Source organism: Microcebus murinus, chromosome 6, assembly GCF_040939455.1.
Source record: "Microcebus murinus isolate Inina chromosome 6, M.murinus_Inina_mat1.0, whole genome shotgun sequence".
Classification (NCBI taxonomy): domain Eukaryota; kingdom Metazoa; phylum Chordata; class Mammalia; order Primates; family Cheirogaleidae; genus Microcebus; species Microcebus murinus.
In genome coordinates, this window is record NC_134109.1 from 14,355,800 (window position 1) to 14,381,201 (window position 25,402).

Below are 25,402 nucleotides of genomic sequence, written 5' to 3' on the forward strand. Positions count from 1 at the left end.
GGCGTCAGCCTAGCTCACAGCAACCTCAAACTCCTGGGCTAGAGTGATCCTTCTGCCTCAGCCTCCCGAGTAGCTGGGACTACAGGCATGCGCCACTATGCCCGGCTAATTTTATATATATATATATCAGTTGGCCAATTAATTTCTTTCTATTTATAGTAGAGACGGGGTCTCGCTCTTGCTCAGGCTGGTTTTGAACTCCTGACCTTGAGCAATCCGCCCGCCTTGGCCTCCCAAGAGCTAGGATTACAGGCGTGAGCCACAGCGCCTGGCCGAATTTGCATTTTAATAAGTACCACGTGATGCTGCCTGTCCAGGGGCCATAGAAAACTACTGTGGTAAAGTATTTGCTGCTTTGTCAATAAAGTGTTATTGATCAAGTTTAATCTTCAACTTAAAAGTTAAATAATTCTAAACATTGTGCTACGTGTTATAAGCGGTTGAGCTACAGGGTTTTGAGAAATACCCTTTGATTACTTGCGCTAACAATTTGCTGTCAAATGAATGCACTTGCTTGTTAAAAAGAATTTTTCCCCCCTGAAAGTAGTTAAGACCACAAAGAAGAGTTCTTGGAGATTATTCTGGGCTGCCCTCCTTGTTTCACAGAGGGGACATTCAAGTGCAATTGACAGCTCCTTGACACCCAGCATCCTCTTACCCTTGATGTGGAGGGCTCCGGAGTTGTACTTTGGCTTAATTCCTGAGACTTTAGTGAGGTAAAACTGGAAGGGGTTCCCTTTATCTAACATGTCCCAAATATCCTGGCCTTCCCCTGATGTTTCGTATTCATTTTCCTCCTCTTTGAGCCTGTGGGTGCCAGGAGGGCCAAGATTTCTAGTTCTTTGGGCATTGCCATCCTTGGGGGCAGAGATGTCTTCCTCTTCTTTGACCACCACATTTTCGGCCTGCTTCTGCAGCATTTCTGGTTGCAGCTCATCATCACTGCTGGAGAGACACCAACCTAGGTAGTCTTGGGAACCACTTTTCTGCTTTTTGGGAGGAGATCCCAAATCTGTGTCGCTGAATTTCACAGGTGAGTTTTTCCTCCTGTGTGCGGCTTTCCGGGCCTCAGAACAGTTGTACCTTGGCTCATTTGCTGCTTCTTGCCCAGTGTGGAGGAGAGAAGAGGTAGATGGCTTGTCCAGTTCTGGCTTTTCATCCTCACTTTCATCGCTACTGGATATTGTCCACCTCCCATAATCACCTTCCTGAGACATTATACTTCTGAAAATGAAAGACAGAAATATCATTTCTCATTCACCAGGCCACTGGCAAAATAACTTTATTGCTCCCAACTGCCCTGTCAGATGCACTTCTACAACACAAATAGCACTCTTCTGATACTTCATAGAGGCTGAGCCACCAAACATCAGTTGTTTAGTAGGAGCAGCTCAGAGGTATTTGCTTTTTATCCTAGGCGCAATACCAGAATCTGAAAAGAGATTTCAAAAAATCAACAGCAAAAATCCTGATCTCCTTTCTCCTGTCATCCTTTTGTCTTTCAATCTAGACCTTGTTCTTAGACACCCTTAGGAAAGTGGTTGGAGCCAAATTCCAAAATAAGACAAAAATGTTCATTCTTGACCTTGAAGCTTCCAATAGGTGCTTTAGGTTAAGACCAATTTAAGGAATTTCAAGAGTAATTCTTACTATGCTCAAATGCTCAAGGTCAAATTAGAATTTAGAAATACATCATTCACCCAAGCAGACACCAACAGGATTTCAGTGATTATGCATGTCTTACTTCCCCAAGAATAAGCCATTTACCATAAAGCTTAAAGTCCTCAAGATAAACGCCAAATGATCACTTTTGTATGTACCGTGTTTCCCTGAAAATAAGACCTACCCATAAAATAAGCCCTGGCAGGATTTCTAAGCATTTGCGCAGCAATGTAAGCCCTACCTCCAAAATAAGACCTAGTGATGGGCGTGGCTACGCAGCGCATCTGCACAACCCAAGCTTTTCCTCATGGAGTGGTAATAAAGAAGATGAGCAACCCTTCTCATCTGCCCCATCAGAGCTCTATTGCCCCACATAAGAGATTGGGGCCAATGGTTCTAAAGGAAATAGAATCACAAGAAATTCAGGATGGAATTCAGGGTTTGGAGAGTTATGATGATGTTCCAGAAGATGATGACTTAACTATATTTGAATAAATGTAGATTGTTGTACTGTACTTAAAAAAATTAACACATCCCCTGAAAATAAGCCCTAGGGTGTATTCTTGAGGAAAAATAAATATAAGACCCTGTCTTATTTTTGGGGAAATATGGGTATATCATCTGTAAGTACTTCTATGAGGACCCAACTAAAGAGACAATTATCTTATTGGCCATGTCATAAATCAAACTACTAAAACCTGCAGAGAAAGAACTAGTACTGAAGCAAAACACTTATTTTCTAAACCACACAGTACAATTTCCACTTCCTTGCTCTAAGAGGAAAGTACAAAAAACAAGACACTTTTGGTTTTACCTACAAAAGCAATGGTAAAGGGCTGTTGAGATTTTCCAGATAGCTGAAGAACTGTTCCTTAACGGGATACTTTTAACATTTTAGAACAAGACCCAGAGGAAAATTACAAAACTCAAGATTCTGTGTTCAGCTTAACAGAGTATCTCTAAGTTTTTGCTGTTTTAACAGAATATATGAGCCAGGTAAAACCAAGCCAGAAGGTGGCACTTAGGTGATAGGACCTACATTCCAAAATAAAGGCTTGATTCAACATCAAAAGATTTGCAAATGAATACACGTTTTATTCAAATGTATGCTTCCAGCTAAAAAAATCTAAGTATCCATTACTTTTCACAATTTCTCACTTACCTTTTTCATCCTAACTACCAGTCCAGTCAAACAAGGCTTCTGTAAATTACACATTCCTAGGTGCTTTTATGCAAGAGTGGACCGAGACAAAAAATTTGGCCCACTCTTCATGACTCAGGGTCACTATTACCCTACCTGGTATGGACACCATTTTATAGCCAAAGCCTTAGGGACTGTAGAAATGGACGGGGCCACTTGCTTCTGTAATAGACTGGCCAGGTCTTTTTTTGAGCATTTGGATCTGCTTTCCAAAAGTTTTCTATTCATTTCTATTTTGTCCTGCCTACTTGTACAGGGTATTAGAACTCAGTGTATTTTACCTAAATTGTTTCTAATCTGCTAGGTTAAAAACCAGATAACTAAGCTTGTTAGAATTGTATTGTCATAGTTAAGAGGGGTTGAATGCCAGGTTTTCTTCATGAAAGAGATTGATACTGATTTACTACTTAACACCTACTTTAAGCAACTCAGGTGTGGGTTTTTTTTCTTTTTTTTTTTTTATCTTCTAAACCCTTAGATTCTCTTAGTGTTCCAGAGTCATTGCTGGATAGAGGTATTTAAGCTGCCACGATTCACTTTTAAGAACTATTTTCATGGCTAGTTTTGTGATTTTGAAGTTATTCAAAACAAAAGAACCACCTCCATACTCCGAAAGTTAGCTCTAGCTTCCTTTGAATTCTAAAATAGCTCTAAAGCAAGGTGTTTCATAATAGAATCTTCAATCACAATCCTGAGGTTCTCTCTAGATCGCTTTCCCATTCTAAATCAAATAGCGGGTCTCAGTTTTTGGTGAAAAAGAGTTCAGCTTCCAGTTAGAGAAAAGCCATTTGCAGACTCCTAAGAGGATACCATCATCTCTTCCCTAGTGAGCAAACACAGTGGCCTGTATTGCTTATAAATAAAATGGAATCCCAACCCCCGAGAATTCCATATGTAAAATCTTCAGCAACTCTAAACTAGAGAAGCGGTACCTGACCTTTTAGATACTAGGTACCAGTTTCACGGAAGACAGTTTTCCCACAGACCAGGAGGTGTGTGGGGGGGTCTCGCTTCTGCTCCAACTCACATCATCAGGCGTTATTTTCTCATGGGGAGCAATGTAAGGATGGTCTTGATGAAATAACAAAATATCTGATCCTGTAATTTTCTAATAAGAGCTAAAGATCAATCCTAGGAGCGCTCTCTCAGCTGGCAGGCAACCTGCTGGGATTCTATTTTTCAGAAACACTTGAAAAGAGCCCAGAAAGGAAATGTAAATCATTCTTTTTACATTTCACTAACTCACCACTTTTAGAATTTGCTTCTATAGCCTGGAGGTGTTCCTGAGAAACCCCAGGATGGGCAGCAGGGGGATAAACTCCAGGCCTTTGTTTCCATCCCAAAACCATATCTCAGGGGCAAAAATCACATCAGTCGTCATCGCAGGCCTGACTATATCTCTGAGACAACCAAGTCTCCAAGAATAGAAGAAACAAGGGGACAACCTGACATCTCAAAGCTGCCTGCTAATTACTCCCCAACAATTACTATTTTCTCCTTTGTCCCCATAAAAGCAGCAAACCACTTAGCCTCACTGCTGGTACCTCCCCTCTTTCTTTGGGATGCCACATCATCTCCCTATTCTCTTCCCCCCTTTCTCTCATTCTCTGTCCTTCTAAAGGATAACTTTACTTTTTTATCTTAATTTTCTGTTTGAGAAATCTTTCTCCACCTGCACCATGAGCATCTACTAGGCTTTCCACAAAAACAGCACACAACCGGGATCCTTCGCATGCACAGGGGCTCACGCTCCTAGGAAGGTCTCATGCCACCAATGATCTGAGAGGGTGGGGCTTGGGCAGTGATGCCAGCGATGGGGAGCAGCTGTGGATGCAGGTGGGGCTTCACTGCTCGCTGCCTGCTGTGGGAGGGGGTGCTGGGGACCACAGATTTAGAGGATTTCTAAGGGTTTTAGTTTTATCATTATTTACATTTTCTAAAGCCACATGAGAATGGAATTCCATTCAACATGGTAGGACAAATGAGTAAAAAATAAAGCTCTGACAGACACTTCCTAGAGAACAAAGCCTTTTTTTTTGGTCCTGCTCTACACACAGAGTTTTGGATCTGCTGACAATAGTATGCCTGAGAGTTGTTTACTAAAGACAAATAACCCAATAGTTTATTGGGTTACAATTTAATGCAACACATCAATAAAATTGTCTTGTTATTTAGTGTAGCAAGTTACCAACCTCTTTATGAAATCAATGACCTGGCCTGTTAAAGAGGACCTGTTGATCAAACAGGAACTTTTACTTTGCAGAATTGGATCTGGACACCAGTGTCAGAACTTTACTTCTCCTCTATAGGCACAGGTTCCCAGTATTCCAGGGAGCTTTGTAATCAAGTCATACAATTTTATAAGTATAGAACCCTGGGAGCTCTTCTGTTTACCATCTCTGTCTTCACTGTACAGCGCCTGGTACAGCATAAGTCTAAAGTCACACTTTTTGTAAGTGGTGCCGAAAGAACTGGAATATGATACAGGTGGGCCAATTCTGAGTCCTGACATTCAATCTGGACAGCAGTGTTTCTCAAAGTGGAGATGTCTGAGACTTGACATTAACACTGCATTATGAAGGTATCTCCCTTTTCCATTCCAATCCAAGTTCCCTGTTTAAATCAAGGAGAAAGCTATAGTTTTGTAGAAATTCCTTTAATCTTGCTTGCAAATATCAGGTTTGGGCTCTTCTGCCAGCACCAACATTTACCAACAATGGAAAGTTTCTTATAGCTCCATTATATTTACCATAACAAAATAAGGTCTTCCAGCTACTTGGGAGGCTGAGGCAGGAAGATCACTGAACTCAGGAGCTTAAGGTTGCAGTGAGCTATGCTGATACCACTGCACTGTAGCCCGGGTGACAGAGAAAGTTCCTGTTTAAAAAATAAAAAACCAAGGCCGGGCGCAGAGGCTCACGCCTGTAATCCTAGCACTCTGGGAGGCCGAGGCAGGCGGATTTCTGGAGGTCCGGAGTTCGAAACCAGCCTGAGCAAGAACAAGACCCCATCTCTACTATAAATAGAAAGAAATTAATTGGCCAACTAATATATATAGAAAAAATTAGCCAGGCATGGTTGTGCATGCCTGTAGTCTCAGCTACTCGGGAGGCTGAGGCAGTAGGATCACTTGAGCCCAGGAGATTGAGGTTGTTGTGAGCCAGGCTGACGCCACGGCACTCACTCTAGCTTGGGCAACAAAGCGAGACTGTCTCAAAAAAAAACAACCAAACAAAATAAAGTGTGCTTTTTAAGAGACAATGTTTATGTAAAAAAGTGAGTGTATTCAAATAAAAATATTAAGGATTATAGGCCTATAATCCTAGCAGTCTGGGAGGCCTAGCACTTCTGGAGGATCGCTCAAGGTCAGGAGTTCAGAACCAGCCTGAGCCAGAGCGAGATCCCCATCTCTACTAAAAATAGAAAGAAATTAATTGGACAACTAAAAATATATAGAAAATATTAGCGGGGCATGGTGGCCCAAGCCTGTAGTCCTAGCTACTCGGGAAGCTGAGGCAGTAGGATAGCTTGAGCCCAGGAGTTTGAGGTTGCTGTGAGCTAGGTTGATGCCACGCCACTGCACTCTAGTATGGGCAACAGAGTGAGACTCTGACTAAAAAAAAAAAAAAAAAAGTTGAGGATGTGAAAAAGTACACCATTTAGCCCTGCAGGTGCTTCCCCTTACCCCAACCATACCAGACCCAGCTGGGGCATTCATTTTACACCTTCAGCTGCTCCTTCTCATAAAGCTTAAAGACCATCAGTTGGGCTGGGGAGCCAGGTTGTGCAGCAGAGGTCCTTTGTGGCCAATGGTTGGTAAACATGGGGCCCACTTTCAAACCCAGTCATCACTGGGTGGTAAGTGAACACTTAGATTAACAGCTGAGCCTCAGTTTCCTCATCTGTATAATGGGTATCATCATGCTTAACTCCCAGAGTTCATTTAACAACTTGTTAAGCAGCTGCTTTGTACCAAGCAATGGGAATAGGGAGTTAGCAACATACAGTATCTGCACCAGAAGAGCTTAATATCAGGAAGAGAGAGACCCAACATAAAAATTTTAAGAAAAGCTAATTACAGATATTTTATGAGACAGAAAAAAAAAAAGGATGCCCTTACTTTGGAATACTCTCCGAAGAAGTAACATTTTAAGTGAGACCCAGAGGATGAAAAGGATCTCGCTATCTAAAAAATGGGGTGAAGAGCATCCCGGATAGATGGACCCCAACTTGCTAAGGCCAGTGGGTGGGAACGAGGTCAAAACTGCAAGAGCAAATAGAAGGACTTCAGCCAGGCAGGCAGTGGTCTGGAATGAAAGGGATGAGAGGGGAGATGCAAGGCGTCTTAAAGGCGCTGGATTTTGTTCTAAGAACAACGGGGCTCCACGGGGGGGGGGGGTTAATAAGGGGAGTACCATGGTCCGGTTTACCTTTTTAAAGTATTATGCTCGCTACTATTCTGTATGGAGAATGCTGTGCAGGGAGACAAAAGTCAAAGAGAAAAGGATCCTGCAGGGGCTCGGAGAGATGAAGGCGGTGGGGATGGAAGTGGGTATGGCGAGGAAGCAGCGACAGCTGCTAACTTGACTGCGCGCTCGCCTGGGGCCAGGCACAATGTGCAGCACCTTACCAGGTGCAAACTCATCTCACCCTCACAGCAGCTCTATACTACGTGCCACGACCAACCCCATTTACTAGGAAACTGAGCACAGAAAGGCTAAGAGCCTGGCAAGCAGTGCGCGCTCAACCTGCACCAGCTTTTACCAACTGCCCGGGACCCCCCACTCCCCATAAGTGGAAAAGATGGCCTGAGAACGCTAGCAGGAGGCCCCCCGCGCCCACACTCCGGGCGGCAGCCGGGTCTCTGCTACGCGGCCCCTCAGAGCCGCTATTACTGGAGGAACCCGGGGAGAAGTGGGGACTGCACCGCTTCCGTCGCGGCCCGCCTCCAGCCCTGCCCGACACGCAGAAACCTGCCGGACCCCAGCGGCCCGCGCACCGCGACCCGGCCAGGAGCAGGTTCGCGGGCCCGGCGGCAGCCACAGAGAAACAGCGCCAGGCCCGCAGCCGGCGACACGTACCTCAGGCACTCACAGTCCCCGAAGCCCGCTTCTCGGAGCTGCCGCGCATGCGCACAGTTCAAACCCTCCAGGCCGCGGCGCGCGCTTCGCAGCCCTGCCCCTTCCCCTTCCGGGAAGCCCGCCTCTGGGTCCTAAAGACCGCCGGATCCAGAGGTGCTAATCGGTGCTTCCCCAGGAGGGGGCGGAGGGGACGCTGCCTTCCCTGGCTGGCTTCAGGCTCACGTCCCGGCGACTTCTTAACAAAAAAGAGAGAGAAATAGAAAGTCGTTGCCTAACTTATTCAGTTAATTAGCAAAAACTCAACCTCTTTGTGGGGATTCTCGTACACTTCGGGCTGCCAGGGCTCGAAGCAGGAATGTTTGAAAGTCGGAGGAAGGACGAGGTGAGGCTAAAGGCAGCTGCGGACTGGGAGACCTGTGTCCTGGGAGGAGTGGGCTCTCCTGGGGCGCAGGCTTTAAAACCTGCTGTGAAATAAAAAGTTAAATGAGTTTCCATCAGACTCAGAGCCTTGAATGTCTGTTTCTTCTTTGAAACACTTGTGTTTTTTCTAATCTCACTGATTTGCCAAGAGGAGTCTGAGATAAACTTTCGAAAAACAGAAATCTCTTATTCCTTGGCCTTTAATAAGGATGTTTGCTGCAGAGTCTGGTCTCGATTCTGTTTACACTAATTTATTCTTGGAGTCTCTTTCAAACCAGGCATCTCTCCTAGAGGATTGAATGAAATAAATTTCTGTAAACGTCCTAATGGCTCATTTCGTTCGTTTATTGAAGGTCTACTTTGTGCCAGGCACAACGCTAGTTGTTGGGGTTATTCGGGGGACAAAACAGACGAAGTAGCTGCCTTCAAAGAGCTCAACCCCGATGACTTGCTGATCTGAGCGTGAATCCTGTACTTGGCTCGTTTTACTTGGTTCTTTTTATGCTTTGTTCACACTCTTTGCGCCTCCTATAATACTTAGCATAGTGCCATAGAGCGAAATAATCAAAAGTAATATACTGCAAGGTGAGTGGAGAGAATGAAAATTGCCACATGGAACCAGCACCCATATGCGCTGGATACCCAGCTGCGCTCAAAGAGTTAAGGGGACCGGGAAGGGGGCGGAGCCAAGTGCTGGAGGCGGGCCTGGGAGTCTCCCCGCCCCCAGGCTGTTCCAAGGAAACGGTATTAAACAAAAGTCTCTGGCCAATAGCACTGCGGATTTAACGTGAATGGCTCGCAAGCCGTCCAATGGCAGGAGACGCTGGAGTTGCTCGGCGAAGTTCAGCTTCCTGAGCCGCGGTGGGCGTGGACGCGGCAGGTTGCAATCGGGTTCTGGCAGCTGAGGTGGCTGGTTCGGCAGCTCCGGCTTAGTTGTGACAGTTGTGATGTTTTTCTCCGAGGCCGGGGCCAGACCGCGGACGTGCGAAGCCAGCCCCTCGGAACACAGGAAGTGGGTGGAAGTAGGTGTCCAGAGGGCGACTCTGAGTCTCGGACTTCAACTTGGTCCGGGGCTCTCACTTTGTCACCGCGCTTGGGTTTCTCTCAGCCCCATTGTACCAACGAGACCTGAAGGGTCCCTTCCAAAGGGCTAATGACTGAGCCTAGAGCTGCAAGGCTCCTGGCTGCCGGTCCAGTGTTCTGTCTAATTCCAAGCTCCTCTTCTTTCCCCGCCACGTAGTCTATTAGTAATAACCTCCAATCCGCGTCTCTCCTCCCGCCTTTCATAGCCTGCCCCTTTGTCTCACCTTCCTAATTACAAGATTGAATTTTGGGTAGAACTTATCCCAGTGGTTTAAAGTAATTAATTTGCGTTAGGCTAGAGATTAAGTCGTTTGAACTTTTTTGAGGTAAATTTCAGTCCATTAAAATTTCTTGAGAATGAAAATTGGTTTAATGAATCTCCATTTTCAACCTCTACTGCTGGGTGAGTTTTAGTTTTTTGGGATCCAAGTTCAATATAAACTAGTAATAGAAATAAAAGAACAAACAGTTTCTGTCTTATTAACTAAAGATATTTAATGTTCTTTAGGTATTTAAAGCATGTGATGAAGATAACAAAGGCTATCTAAGCAGAGAGGACTTTAAAGTTGCTGTTGTAATGCTGTTTGGGTACAAGCCCTCCAAGGTAGAGCTTTGTTTATGTATTTGGGAATGGGTAGACAATACAGTAGTGAGTGAATGGATCCTAAGAGAAGTGCACAGCGCTAGCTTAAGATGATTGATAAAGCAAATCGCCGCTTTCACAGACGTGTGGGGTGCTGAATTTTACTTGCTTCCTAAGATCTCAACCCAGGGATGAATTGGAAATCTATTTCACTAGAACCCAGGAAGCCTATTTCACCAGCAGGCTGCTAATAATTAAATGAGAGACATCAGGAGGGAAGTCTGGGAGGGGGACGTTGGTAACAGGAAGAATTCACATAGGAGATGACATGCACAGTATCTTTCTTTTAAATTTTAATATTTTTTTAATTTGCTTAAATTATAAAAGTAATACATTCAAATATTCAAAAAATTAAAACAGTGCAGAGGATGTAAAGTTGAACATGAAATCCACTCTCCTTGTACCACAGGGTCTCACTCACTGCTCAGGGATTACCTTTATTAACAGATTTTTGTGTATTGTTCCAAAATTTCCTATCCATGACAAACATGCATAAATGGGTGCTTAGCATGCCTACTTTAACTTGCTTTTCTGACTTTATAGGTCAACCTAAAAGCACACACCAGTACCACATTTAAAAAAAATAGTTGCGTAGTGTTCTTTTAAGCCAGTTTTCTGATTTGGGTTATTTAGTTTCATTTATTTTTTATTCCTACAAACATTGCTGCCAATGAGCATCCTTTTATATCTAAATACATATGCATGTATATTTATGTCCTTGTGGATGTGTATCTGTGGCATAAGTTCCTAGAAGTATAATTGCCAGGTCACAGGATATGTACATAGAGAATTTTGTTGGATATTGCTCTCCAGAAAAGGTTGCATCAATTCACCACTGAGAGATGAGCTGAGCCTTAAAGAACCTCCTACTTTAGTAGGACAAATTTTCTTTTCAGCTCTGTCTTTGTACTCTTCTGCTTGCCTGTTAAATTCATTCTAGAGACAGATCCCTTCTTGTTAAGCTGCTGAACTGGAGTTAGCGTCAAGATGTTGTCCAGATTCAAGAAATTTGACAACAACCATCAAACAAGGGGAGCACTCAGGGCTCCATCTGGAATGCTCTCCCTCACTCTCATTAGACCAAACAGCTTGCCAATCAATTGTGCCCCAATTGGCCCTCATGAGTGGGCCCTACCTTTCAGTCACATTGCAAGCCCAGCAAAGACACGTACCCCGCGATGTCCCACTTTTCTCCACCCTTCGGCGTGCTTAAATGCATCACAACTTCACAGATTGTATGAACAGTCCAGGTGGATTCAGAGCAGCCCTACTACTAAGGGATGCTTAGTTACTGAGAGGCTGATTATGGAGCCAAGAGAAGTAGTCAGGGCTGGCTCTCTGAAATTGCAGTTCTTCTGCTAACATGCAATCATTTCAGCTGGAATTACAAAACAGGTCACCTGAAAAGACTCAGGCTTTGTATTTAATATAATACTCAGCATTGTATTTAACCTGAATTCACCTGGCAAGATATCTTCTCTCATTTTGCCTTTATCACCCTTGAGTCTATTTGGTTTCAATTTTAGAATTTAAGTGAGGAATTTAATGACAGTTACAGTGATGTGGTAACATACATACACGCCATGAAATTTAACAGGTTTTACTTTTCATACCGGGTTGAGGTTTTAGATTTTATTTTTTAAGCAAATGAACTATTTACTGACTGCAGGTCACTAAATAGTAAAGTATTAATACAGCAAATCACCTATGTACTTAGTCATTTGTACAACGAACTTTTATTACATAATTGGCACTTAATGTGTAGCTTCTATGAAATTTAACAGATTTTTACTTTTATACTAGGTTGATGTTTGGTGTTTAATTGTTGAATATTGCTTTTGAGCAAATATTTACTGATTGCAGGCCATGAAGCAGTAAAGCATTTACATATAAATCACTTGTACACTCATGGTGTGTTTTACACAATGAAATTTATTGTATTCCTATTTAATAAAAAGAACACTTGCTGGTTGCTAGTGATATAAAAATGAGTGAAACACAGTCCCTACTTTATTTTAAGCAGTTCACAGTTTTAGAGAGACTTCTAAAACTCGGTGATAAATACCAAGATAGAGAAGAGATTGAAGAACAGAAAGGGAAGGGGACAAAGGAGGAGACCTTAATCCTAGTAGTAACTATAATAGCAGTCTGGCTGTCATTTAGACTTGAGAAGCTGGACTACAAAGTGTCTAAGAACACTTTGCTTTGTGGGTGGTGAGGCAAGTTGTGCCTGGGTGATTGACTGGATGTGATGGTGGTAGGAGAGTGCCATGATCACAAGGGCTGAAGCAATAGTGATGTCACCAAGTAAGAGAAAATTCAGAGAGAGTAGGTTCAAAGGAAGTCAGTGAGTGTTGGGACACATTGAGTTTGAGACGGCTATGGGCATTCCAGGTGCATTCACTTATTAAATACTATGCTGGTATTGAGGTTATGGTGGTGAAAATCTCTCAGATTTTACTACCTCTGTTAGATATAGGAATCTGAAATTGGGTAAAGAGGGCAGGGCTGGAGGTAGATTTAGGACTCCTTGGTTTCTAGTTTGTAGCTCAGAACATGCCACTGGATGGCATTGCCCAAGAAGAGCATGCAGAGTAGGAAGAACTATAGTCTGAGGATAGAACATCAGGGAATACCAACATTTAAAGGTAGGCAGGGGACTCCATAAAGAAGATGGAGTATCATAAATTTGTCAGGGACAAGAGGAACCAGGAAAGTGCAGGGAATCCAAAATTGTGAAGCATTTAAGAGTGAAGGTGGAGAAATTATGTCCAGCACTGCCAACGTTCTATGCTATAATGTTTATAAAGCCCTTGTAACAATGTGGGAAAATGTTTATATTTTAGTATTTAGTGAAAGCACATCCTAAAATTTTATATATATTGTGTTCTCAAATATGTTTATAATGCATAAGGAAAAACCCTAGATTAGACCAAAATATTAACAGTAGTTTTCATTGGATGGCTGGTTCTTAAAATTTTCTCCTTCATAATTTTTTATATTTTTAATATTTTCTACATCAATCATATGTTTCATAATCTGGAAACAAATTTTAAATAAAGCTATAGAGCCCATTGCAACAATTGCTTGTGTTTGTCTGAAGCAGAAAGGTTACCTTTTGGATTACACTATATATGAGACAGCCAAATTGATTTTATGTACTTAAACTGTTTTGGTCAATGTTTTGGGGGCCATTAGGGGCTAGTAGATTAGCATCTGGTATCTTATATATGTTGATGGAAAAGTAAAATGACTATTATAGCTGTTGTGTGTCATTACTTGTCTGCTGGGTTCAACAAAGTTGGTTTCTCATAAAATACATTCTTTCCCCCAGCCTAGGAAGTAAGAATTTGTACTGCAAAAACATTCAGTAAGATTACATGTCCTATTATTCTTTCCTCTTTTCTAGATAGAAGTGGATTCTTTGATGTCTTCAATAAATCCAAGCACTTCTGGTAATATGAAAATGAATATGAATTTTAGTACCTTATTTAGACATTCACAAAACAAAAATTAAGAATAAGCATAAAAGCTATAAAGCATTATGTTTAAACACATCTTTTTTTTTTCCTCGTTATTCAAAAAAAATGTTTTGGTTCTTGTAATTTTGATTAACTAATTTATAAATATGTTTATTGTGGGAAAATTTTAAACTGTTGAAAAGCATAAAGTAAAAATGTCACTCATAATTTCAACATGTAGAGAATGATTCTGGGTTTTCTGACTTGTGCCACTGGATGAATGGAAGTGGCACTTATTGAAATGGGAAGATAGGGGATGATATTTGGGGCTGGGGGCAACTAAGAGTGTAATTTTGAATATGTTAAGTTTGAGACATTTTAATACACTGTGTCAAAGCCTTCGGACTGTATGACTACAGAATTTGGAGTAAAGTTCTTGGCTAAAGAAATAAATTTGGACGTCATCAGCTTGTAGATGGTTTTTAAAACCATGGGAATGGGTGAGACCACAGAGAGGGAGGAACCTTAAGAACTGTGGCCATTAGAAGTTAGGTAGACGATGAGGAAATGGCAAAGGAGACTTGGGTGGCAGAGGGGCAGGAGGAAAAGGAGTGTTTGATCAAAAGCCAAGAGAAGTGGATATATCAAGGAAGAGGGTGTGATCAGTGCTATCAAATGCTGCTGAAGGGTCAAGCAGCATAATATCTGAAGAGTATCCACTGGATTTGGCGACCTGGAGGTGTTTGGTGACTTTAGCAAGAGGAGTTTAGTTTCAATGTGTGGTGAGGCAGGAGACCAGGCTATAGTGGGTTGAAGATAAATGGAAAGTGATAAAGTGTGTCAATGTGAATAGATAAGTCTTTCAGTAAGTCCAGAGAGGGTGTGATCAAGAGATGCTTTGTTTGCTGTTTTTTTTTTTTTTTCAAGATGGAGGAAAATGTTTTTAAGCTTCACAGAATGATGTAGTGAAGAGAGAAAAAGAAGATGCGAGAGAGAGAGAGAGAGAGAGAGAGAGAGAGAGAGAAAGGAATACCTATCATGTGAAGGTATAGGATCCAGAGCATGCTGGATTGGCTTTTTACCTGTTTTTGGAAATAATTTATAGCTTACAAAAAGTTGCAAAATAAAAATACTACAGAGAATATCTTCATATACCCTTTACCCAGATTCACTTATTGTTAACATTTTACCCCATTTGGTTATCATTTGCACTTTCTACCACTACTCCCTTCTCTATATATACCGTACATAACCACAGTGTGCTTATCAACTTCATACATGTATATTGATATTGTATGTTTATCTAATTTACCATTTATATTTCAAGCTTATCATTTGATATAATAATGTCCTTAATGGTATCTTTTTTCTTTTAGTATAGGGTTAGATTTTGAGTTTATATCTTGATAGCCTCCTTTAATCTGGACTGTTTCTGCAACCTTTTTTTTTTGTCTTTTTATAACATTGATATTTTTTAAAGAATATAACCCACCCTTCACTGTTTTATTTATGTTTTTAAAGAACATTCCTCATTTTGTGTTTGCCTGATGTTACTCTGTGATTAAGGTGAGGTTACAACTTCTTGGCCAGAATACTGTTTAAATGATATGTCTCTCAGGGTACCACATCTGGAGGTACATAATGTCCATCTGTTTCTCATAGGTGATATTAATTTTTTTTTAAGTAGAGACAGGATCTCACTATTCCCCAGGTTGGTCTTAAACTCCTGGGCTCAAGCAATCCTCCTGCCTTAGCCTCCTGAGTCTCTGGGATTGCAGGCATGAGCCACAGCACCTAGCTCCTATAGTTTTTATTAGGGTTTCTATGTGAATATTATAATCTATATAGAGTTCTATGTTCTAGAAGAAGAATTTCCCACATTCTTTGTATTGATAGGATTTCACTCCTTTAAGAGACCTCTGATATTTAGTGAGTTATGTCTGAATGAAGGTCTCCCCCATTCATTATATAGTGTTTCTCTAATATGCAACTTTTCTGATGTACCAAGTGTGACTCTTGCTCAGAGCACTTTAATATTCGTTATTCTCATGGATATTCTTCCTTATTTGTGTTTTCTGATTTTGAATTAAGGGTTTGACTTCATACTGAAGATTTTCTTTCCTTAACTAGTTCTCTGATACACAGAAAGGTGTAAATTCTGGAAGACAGATTTTCCACATTCTGTATGTGAAAAGTGAGTTCTCTGATGTAGAGTAAATGTTGACTTCCAACAGACCTTTTTCCTACATTCAGTATATTCCTAGGTTTCCTTCTCATACATATTCTCCAACATTTAGTAAGATGTGATTTCATTAAAAGGTTCTCCTACATGTATTACATTTCTATGATTTCTCTTCTATATGAGTACTTTGATGTACATTGAAGGGTAAATTCTGGCAGATTTTCCTACCTTCATTACATTCTAAAGATTGCTCTTGGGCTGAGTGCTCTGATACAAAGTCAGTGTTGATTTATGGCAAAAGAGTACTCTAGGTATGCTATTGATTCTTCCTCTATATGTTCTTTTCTTTCTGATTTTTTTTTTTTTTTTTTTTTTTTTGAGACAGAGTCTCGCTTTGTTGCCTAGGCTAGAGTGAGTGCTGTGGCATCAGCCTAGCTCACAGCAACCTCAAACTCCTGGCCTCAAGCAATCCTCTTGCCTCAGCCTTCCAAATAGCTGGGACTACAGGCATGTGCCACCATGCCCGGCTAATTTTTTCTATATATATTAGTTGGCCAATTAATTTCTTTCTATTTATAGTAGAGATGGGGTCTCGCTCTTGCTCAGGCTGGTTTCGAACTCCTGACTCCAGTCCACCCACCTCAGCCTCCCAGAGTGCTAGGATTACAGGCGTGAGCCACTGCGCCCGGCCCTGATTTTTTTTTTTTAAACAGGATCTCTCCTTGTCACCCAGGCTGGAGTGCAGTGGCATGATCATAGCCCACTGCAGTCTCAAACTTCTGGGCTCAAGCCATCCTCCTGCTCTCAGCCTCCCAAATAGCTGGGACTACAAGAGTGTTCTACCATGTCTGGCTAATTTTTTAGTTTTTTGTAGAGATGGGGTCTCACTATGTTGCCCAGGCTGGTCTTGAACTCCTGGCCTCAAGCCATCCTCCTGCTTTGGCCTCCCAAAGTGCTGGGATTACAGACATGAGCCACAGTGCCTGGCCTCTTTCTGCTGTTTGAGAGAAGTTTGACTTGTGGCTGAAGATATCTCATGTGCATGAAATTTACAAAGTTTCCTCTCCTTTATGAGTTTTCTGATCCTTGAGTTTTGACTTCATGCAGAAATATTTCTCACATTTGCTGCTTGAGTTCTCTTATGTATAATGAAGACTTCCTTATTATGAAACAGTTTCTAAAATTCATCATGGCCAAAGGATTGCTTCAAAACTCAAAGTTTTCAATACTGAAAATAGTCTTCCCTTTGACTAAGGGCTTTCCAGCTTTGGTTATATGCTGGGGGACCTGCTCCAGCATGTCCTTGAATTTAATATCAAGGAACAGCTCTCACATCTACTTCTCAATCAAATCATTAGGATGCTTTCTTTCAGCACATCTTTTCCTAATAATTAATTTTAAAATATATTTCAAAAGGTTACCAAGTGAATTAGTCATCTGAGAAATTCGGGAGAACTATCACAGGATGGATTAATTTGAAGGAATGAGATAAAAATGTAGGTGATTTGTACTTTTTTCCAATATTACTGTGAAAGGACCCTCCTTACACAAGAGGGTCTGCAAGCTTCTAGTCTTTTTCCTCCTCCTTCCAGTCTTGGTATCAACACCACATTAACTTTCTTAAAGCATCACTTTCCTCAGGATTAAAGGAACAGATTTATAACCAGAGCACTGACTCCCATCAGCTTTAATTCATGTCCACTTGAATGGGGAGACTCAAGACCACAAACATCTAAGGGAAAGAATAAAATAGCCTAGCAAGGAATCACTGCTGAACTCTGATTCCTGCTAACATGATTTTTTTCTATTAGAATTGTTAATACTGAACCAATTTCAGACCATCAGTTCCTTCGCTCCCTATTAGTGACATGAGTCACATTTACATGGTATTTCTCTTGAAGGAAGAGGGTTCATGCACAGATTAAATGTTTTTCCAAATATATTATCTCTCCCCTTAATGTTTTGATCTTGAAGAAAAATTGAAATATTGGCCTTGGCTTCCTGGGAACTATTTATTCAGGAAATCAACTTTTCCAGAGTTGTTCTGGATAGCAGTGACTTGGGAATTCTCTTTCTGCTATCCATAGCTCTTCTTCCTTCAAGACAGGGCTCCCTCACACCACTCTACAGGATTCTCTATACAGGGCCCAGTTGCTGCCCAGCTTCCTGGGTGGGGTCCACACTTGCATAGCTGGACTGACCCTGACTCAACTGCTTTTAGGAAAGGGCAGAGTCCTAAAGCTGGACATGTTTCACTTTTAGCTTGGGACAGTACCTATACCTGGATGCCCAGGTCCTGCCTCCCAGGGGCTTCTAATCTGTGGGTCATTTCTGTAGAGGTTTCTTGTGAAAATTAACAGTGAAAAGTTAAATCAATGCTATTAGAAATAACGGTAGAATGTCTGGGAGAAAAGTACATGCTGAGAGAATTTGAGGGCAGCCAGAATGAGTAGCAGAAAGGTACTAATGACATTTTTTAATTGCCTGCAACCTTAACAAGTGAATATAAGCAAAAACTGTTTAGGTAGCCAGGAACAAGGAAATATATGAATGGGAGAAAAAAAATCAAGCCATTTGTTAAAGGAAGCAGCAGATCACTGTTGTTTCTAATATACAGTATTGCCACCTCTTTCATAGGATTTTATTATAATCCTTGTTCTCTGTGATGCATTTCATAACTTCTCTAAGTATATAGAACAAAAGAAGTTTGCAGCTAGAGGAGACCCAGAAAACAGTCATCTGTACCCTTTTTAAAATGAAGAACCTGGCCTCCAGAGAGGAATAATAAAATAATAAATACCTGGCATTTGTATGATTCCTTGCTTAAAAAATACTTTTATAGTATTTACTATTTTTATTACAGATAATTTTGCAGCTGTCATTTCCTGAACATGTACGGATCTATGAGGAGCACTATGCATTGATTATTATATTTAATACAACTCTGTGATATTATGATTAACCTGATTTTATAAGTTAAAAAAATCCTGAAGCTTAGAGAGGTAAAGTAATTTGTCCAGAGTGGCACAGCTAGCTAGTGAGTAGTAGACCAAACCAGTCTGACCTCCAAGCTTACCCTCTTAACTAATTTATAAGCCCTTCCCTTGATTTTGATTTTTTTTTTTTTTTGAGACATTGTCTCAGTCTGTAACCCTAGCTAAAGTGCAGTGGTGTCATCATAGCTCACTGCAACCTCAAACTCCTGAGCTCAAGAGATCTTCCTGCCTCAGCCTCCCAAGTAGCTGGAACTACAGGCATACGCCACCAAACCCTACTAATTTTTCTATTTTTTTTGTAGAGACAGGCTCTCACTCTTGCTTAGGCTGGTCTCAGGCTCCTGGCCTCAAGTGATACTCCTGCCTCGGCCTCCCAAAGTGTGAGGATTACAGGCATGAGCCAGCACACCCAGCTCCTTGCCTTGATTTTTAATAGTGCCATCGGTCATATTCCTAATTGTGACAGAATTGAGGCCAGTATATTCTGGCCTCATTCCCCTAAGGAACTTAATTAACGAGTTGAAGTCAGGAGTGGAGTCAGTACACAAAACTCAAATCATCAGATTCTGTGCAGTTGCTGGAAGTTGATTTCAAATTTGATTCTGAGCTACCCAGCATCCAGAACAGATGGGGAAATGCAAGCAAGTACAGTAGTCAGTGTTCATGTAATAAAAACACTTTTTCTAGAGAGGTCTAAGTCTTCCCTAGCCTGGGATAGTTCTATGATGGTGGTTCTATGATAGTCTCTCTTGGGCGAGAGACTGATGAGCATATATCAATGCCCACAAACTGTTCCATAAGTACAGTAGGGAATTTTGCAAGGCTGCTCCTCCATCATTCTTCAGTGTAGTCCAGTGTTTAATCGCCAAATAATGTCAGGGCAATTCTATGAAGGGCAAAGATGATATGCTCCAAGTATACAGATCTCAGATTATTTGACTTCATTGAAGGATAAATTATAGAGCATTTTATATGAATAACAACAGCCAAGATTTATGGGGCTTTTGCTTACTCTGTGCTAAATGCTGTAAGTAAGAACTGAATAAGCATTGTCCTACAGAATCCCCACACAGCTGTCTCTGTGTCATTATCCCAGGTCTGTATAAAATATGCTTAAGGTAAAAACCAGAACAAAGTACCTCAGAATTTTGTTTTCACTAGGTGATTATGTTGAGCATTTTTTCTTTCTGTTTCCTTATATTATTGCCCTTTTAAAAGAATGAACATATTTTATTTTCTTACTTGAAAAACCTTTCAAGGAACTTCCTTTTAACCTTCAACTTTGCATGATGGAAAAATCAAAGAGATTGATTCATCATAATGGTAATTATGGACTGTTTGACTCAGTCATGCAATCTACTGTGAGTTCAATTGAAAAATAATCTGTACATGATTAGGTTAATGTTCAGTTGTCTTGTATGCTTTTATTTATTACTGTCTTGTCTGACTTGTTTTAAACCAGACAGTTGATTATTTGACATATTATTTTTCTAAATTTAAATTTCCTTTTTCTAGTCCTTTAGATTCTGTCATAAAACACCTGCTGTTGTTGTGCATGTTTTGTTGTTTTGGCTCCTATAGAACAAAAGCCAAATAGCAGGGGTGAATTTTGTTTGTTTGGTTTCAGATTTCAATTGGCCCCTTAGTTATTTTCTATAATCAGGAAATACATACTAATTAAGGTTACCTTATCTTGAAATCATAATCATAGGGCTATTTTGTGGTATGGCCCACAGACTTTCACCCATAAATTTATTTATTTAATTACCAATTTAGAGAATGGTGAGTATGTTTCACTGTAGGAATAGGAATAAATTAGGAGACACAGACACTGACCTAAACACCCTTTTTAAAAAATATCTTAAAAATTATCTCATGTGATAAGGAAGATGAAAGAAGTTTGGTCACTTCTTTTATGGCCAGATGTTACACGAATACTATAGGCAAGAAAACCTCTTAACAGTTCAGAGGAGGACAGCACTCCTCTGCTGGAGGAGATGTTGGTTTGGAGCCAGATGTCAAAGGATGGGTGGGATTTGAAAAAGTGGCAAAGAAAAGGTGGTAAATGAATGTGGTGCAGGCACTACTGTGTGCCCCTCTTCCAGCTCCTGTTGCTGTCTCTGTGTCAAGTTCTTCATAGACTCTCTTTCCTTATGGTGTCCACCTCAGTGGCTGAAATGTCTTTCTCCCAAGTCCCTGCTCCTCTTCTTCCAAATCACCCTCCCCTCTCAGATTTGCATACCCAAATCTACCAGCTGTCATGCTGTAAATGCAGAGTCCTCTGGGAGACAGAATCTACTCACCTTGGAATAATTTTACCTCTGCACCAGCAAGGAGTATAGTGCATAACCATAAACGAATTGTGTTCAGCAGAGTAAGCTTACCTGAGGGGGGTGGAGAGTTGGAAAGAAGGATTAAGGACCAGTTTGCCTGGGAGGAAGGATGAGGTTTTAAATTCCAGAAGAAGATATTAATATTGGGACTTTGCACTATTAATACCAAGGAACCTTTGAAGCTTTATGAGCAGGAGATATACATAATAAAAAAGTAGCAATTCCTGTCCATGTTTGATAGAAATAAGATTTTATTGGGTCAGAGTTCTCTATTCTATAACCTGTTTTTACTCGTTTTTTCTTCCAATTATAAGTAAGACTTGATTTCTTCCATTAAGGTAGATTCTTTCTCTTGATTCCCTCACTCTTCTGCAAGAAGCTGGAGGAAATATTAATCCTCTGAATTTGTCCATCTTGCTGTGACAACTCACTGTTGTCAGTACCACTTTTACCTACTGTCCTTACAATCTTTCTATGCCAACATATTATATCCCCCACCCCATGAAATCTAAAAGTTGTAATATGAATTTTATTTCTCAAACTAGAGAAGTCTTGCATTATATTTTTTAAAAGGCTGCTTCATTCTCTTAAATACTCATTTTAAGGAATTTTTAATTCCTGGAAAAATTAATGTATGGCATAATGAAAAACTCTCCCTTCTCTACTAAATCTAGGACCAGGCTTACAGTCTTAATAACTTGGCATTTTTATTGTTTTCTCCTTCAGTCTCCCCAGGTTTATTGCTGTTTCTAATTTGAGCTCACTGTGATAGCCAGACTCTAGACTACTTCATTTTCAAGAGGATTTCTCTGTGTGCACTGACCCCAAAGCTTAGAACTGTGACCCACAGAAAACTATACATAATGGAACTTTCAAGGAAAAAAATTTATATAGTTTTGTTGGATTTTTTGAATACACCCACTGCTGTGGTGAAAGATGATTACCCTCCTAGGAAACTGCTTAAAAACAAAAAAGTAGAAAAGATAGTATTCCTAGTCTCTCTCTCTATGACATATCTATATCACATGGATTAAGTAGTTTAGAAAGGAAAATATATATATATATATATATATATATATATATTATAGAACATAAAGAGAGTCCATTTTGCCAAGGATTGTTTATAAAATGCAGGAGATGTTTTCCAATGTATAGTGAAATGCAGACTTGCAGAGTCAGGAATAATTTGTAAAGATCATTGATTCTAGTGGCTTTAAGCGATGACCCTCAATCCTGGGTCCTATGGGAACACTTCAGGGGTACTGCTGGACAGGGAAGGTGGGGAGTACACCTTGCTTGAAACCAAATAGCTCTGTCTTCATCTCCTCTACACATCAGGCTTTCCTGTTTCATAAGGAAGAACCTTTCCTACAGCTTAAAAAATATCTGCAAACTACTGATAGAGTCCAACTAACTACATAGACGATTTCTGAATACCTTCTGCAGACATATTAATAGTGAACACATGGACACCTAGATCTCCATGGTCCCTGATGTTGTGATCCTAATTTGTTACTATAGTAAAGTGTGTTCAGGCAATTATTATTAGTAGAACAGTGTACATAGAGGACTCAACATTATATTTTGAAATTAGAATTTTCTGAATATATTCTTTCACTAGTGGGGGAGGACACAGGTAATGCATTTCAATAGATTTATTGAAAGTCTTTGTGAAGTGGTAATTTTAGGTGTGAATGTTTTGACAGCAGGTGGAGCTAGTAGTAGGAAGTCTATTTCTGGGCCATTTAAAGAGGAGCAAGATGTATACAACTTACATTAATGCGCTTGCATTGCAGAGCTCTAGGAATAGCAAATTATTACGTATTGGCTTTGAAAAGTGATCTTATTACTACGACCTGAGAGCTAAGCTGAATGAAAGCTTCTCTATCCTTTTTATTATAGAAAAGGAGCTTGTATTCGGCTATGTGTTACCTTGGAAGACTAACACAAGTTAAGGGCATGGAGGGAGGGGATGTGTTCACACAGTTTAATAAATACTCAATGAGTTTGACTCGTAGAGTATTGACTTTAAAAGATAAGGTATACGTTTCTGTGGGAAAATTGTGTGAAAGAACTTGATTACACATACAGAGTTATTTGTGTTATTAGATTGTTTCTCTTTTTAAGTAGTAATAAGCATACAGTTTAAATCTACAGACATTTTCTCCTACTGAAAACTAAAGAACATTTACTTTTTATCCCACAACATTGTGAAATAAAGACCTGAACACTTTATAGCTTCAAATACTGATGAGTTATCTAAATATGTAATTTAAAAGATAGCACAACTTGTGTGCTTTTTTTTCTTGTGAATCACACAAGAACCATCAAATTGTGCTTTTTCCCCCTCATCATTTCTCTAAGTCAGATGCAGTGATAATTTAAGAGCAAATATGATGCATGCATTTCCTTTCTCTCTGAATTTTTTTTTATTATATTATATGTATTAAGAAATTGGAATGTCTAATGGTTTATTTTGCTGACTATGTGAATAAAAAGTGACCTTTCTGGCATTAATTTACAGAGTTATAAGATTATTTAAAACACACATTTTAAGCCTGGTGTAGTGGCACACACCTATTATAGTCCCAGCTACTGGGAAGGCTGAGGCGGAAGGACAGCTTGAGGCCAGGAGTTCAAGACTGCAGTGAGCTATGATCGCATCTGTAAATAGCCATTGCATTCCAGCCTGGGCAACACAGCAAGACTCCCTTCTCCTGAAAACACATACACACTTTAATGCTTTTTGCTAAAAACTAGAAATAACACCTTCCTATTTGTTATTATTTATTCATAGCATGTTACTTATTCACCAAGCAAGTAATGGATACCTACTCCATGCTAGGCATCTTGCTAAACACTGGGGATAAAATTTGGAACAATGTACAGTGCCTTCCCTCAGCATGTCTCAGGCAGACATGCAGCCAACTAATTACCATAGATCCTAATAGATTCTATGATTGTCTTATGAACACAAGATTGTCAGGTCACAGAAAAGGGTCCTATCTTAGAGAAATCAGAGATACTTTCGAAGAGGAGATAATGCTTGAGTTTGATCTGGAAGGAGGTATATAAATTACTAGTAGAGAAAACGAGAAAGCACATCATTCCAAGCAATGTGGTTTATACATGCAAAGGAGTAGGGTACAAAAAGGCCTATTGTCTTGGGGAAGCACCGGGAAATTTGCTAGGGAGACTAGAGAGGTAGACTGTGGTAAGGGGTTCTGATGGGTCTCATATGACATGCCATCATCAGTAAATAGATTATTCAAGAATTTCAACTAATCTAAATGTTATTTAATTGATTAACTTTTGGTGTTCGTAAAACTGAAGTTATGGATATGATCTTATGGGAATATGGCATGACTTATGGGAATATGGCATGATCTTATGGGAATATGGCATGGGAATATGGCTAGACTTCGATTTTAACCTCAGCTAGCAGTTCTGAACACGTACTTTGGCTACAAGGTGATTAGATGAGAATGGAATTGCATCCATACCTGTCTTTAACGACTACTGGGGAAATGCTGCATATACTAATTTAATACAATTAAACCCTAAATGAACCCCCAAAATGTCTTTCATTTTCACTATTGATTGCTACTGTTTGGATCTACATATTTATGGAGCACCTGCCCAGCCCTCTTCTAGGTGCTGGAGGCATGCCCTGTCACCTACAATACAGCCAGCTGCCTCCACTTTTCTTCTTGGTTGTCTCCGAAGCACGAAGCACAGGAGACTTGGCACTTCAGAATGGCACCTCTTCATCTCACCCCAATCCTGCTCTTCCCACAGACTTTTTCCTCCCTTTAAGCAACTCCTCAAACCACCTAGCACCCAAGCCAGAATTCATGGGTTATTCTTGACATCTCCTTCTTTCTCACCCGCCACATCTAATTCTTCATCAAGCTATGTCATTTCGATTCTAAAATATATCTGGAAAACTTCCACTCCTCTCATTCCCACTGCCAGCACCCTGGCAACCACATCTCTTGCCAGTAGGCTCCTAACTTACATATTTTGCTTCCCCCAATCGTTTTTTGAAGACAATAGCCAGAAAGATCTTTTAAAAATCTAAAACAGATTTTTACATCACTTCCCAATCCAGACCTTCTGTTGACTTCCTATTGCAACTTAAAAGCCAAATTATTTACTGTGACCCACAAGGGCCTGTGAGTTCTGGCCCCTGCCTCCATCTCCAACCTTGTCTCATATTGCGCTCTTTCTTTTGCTCACTACATTCCAGTCACAGTGGCCTCTTCCCACTTTCCCATCCTATGGCCTTGGCACATGCTCTTTCCATTGCCTGCAGTGCTCTTTACATCTTGTAGCCTGCT

At 40.5% G+C, this 25,402-nt stretch overlaps 2 protein-coding genes across 3 annotated transcripts in view; one reads left to right on the top strand and one right to left on the bottom strand.

The window, feature by feature from the left end:
- The window catches only part of TDP1 (tyrosyl-DNA phosphodiesterase 1), an 81,655-nt gene extending 73,618 nt beyond the window's left edge, over window positions 1-8,037 (bottom strand). The window contains exons 1-2 of one of the 2 annotated variants that reach the window (XM_012773966.2): window positions 7,945-8,037; window positions 659-1,224 (exon numbers count right to left, since the gene is read on the bottom strand). In XM_012773966.2, the coding sequence (XP_012629420.1) occupies window positions 659-1,217 (559 nt within the window). In that variant the 5' untranslated portion in view covers window positions 1,218-1,224; window positions 7,945-8,037. Of the gene's footprint in view, window positions 1-658; window positions 1,225-7,944 lie in introns of those variants that run through there. The other variant, XM_076003777.1, reaches the window with a different exon arrangement.
- Window positions 8,038-9,232: 1,195 nt separating this feature from the next.
- Window positions 9,233-25,402, top strand: part of EFCAB11 (EF-hand calcium binding domain 11) — a 136,616-nt gene continuing 120,446 nt past the window's right edge. The window contains exons 1-3 of the mRNA XM_012773972.2: window positions 9,233-9,386; window positions 9,956-10,051; window positions 13,500-13,545. Coding sequence (XP_012629426.1) covers window positions 9,312-9,386; window positions 9,956-10,051; window positions 13,500-13,545 — 217 coding nt within the window. The 5' untranslated portion in view covers window positions 9,233-9,311. The remainder of the gene's footprint in view (window positions 9,387-9,955; window positions 10,052-13,499; window positions 13,546-25,402) is intronic.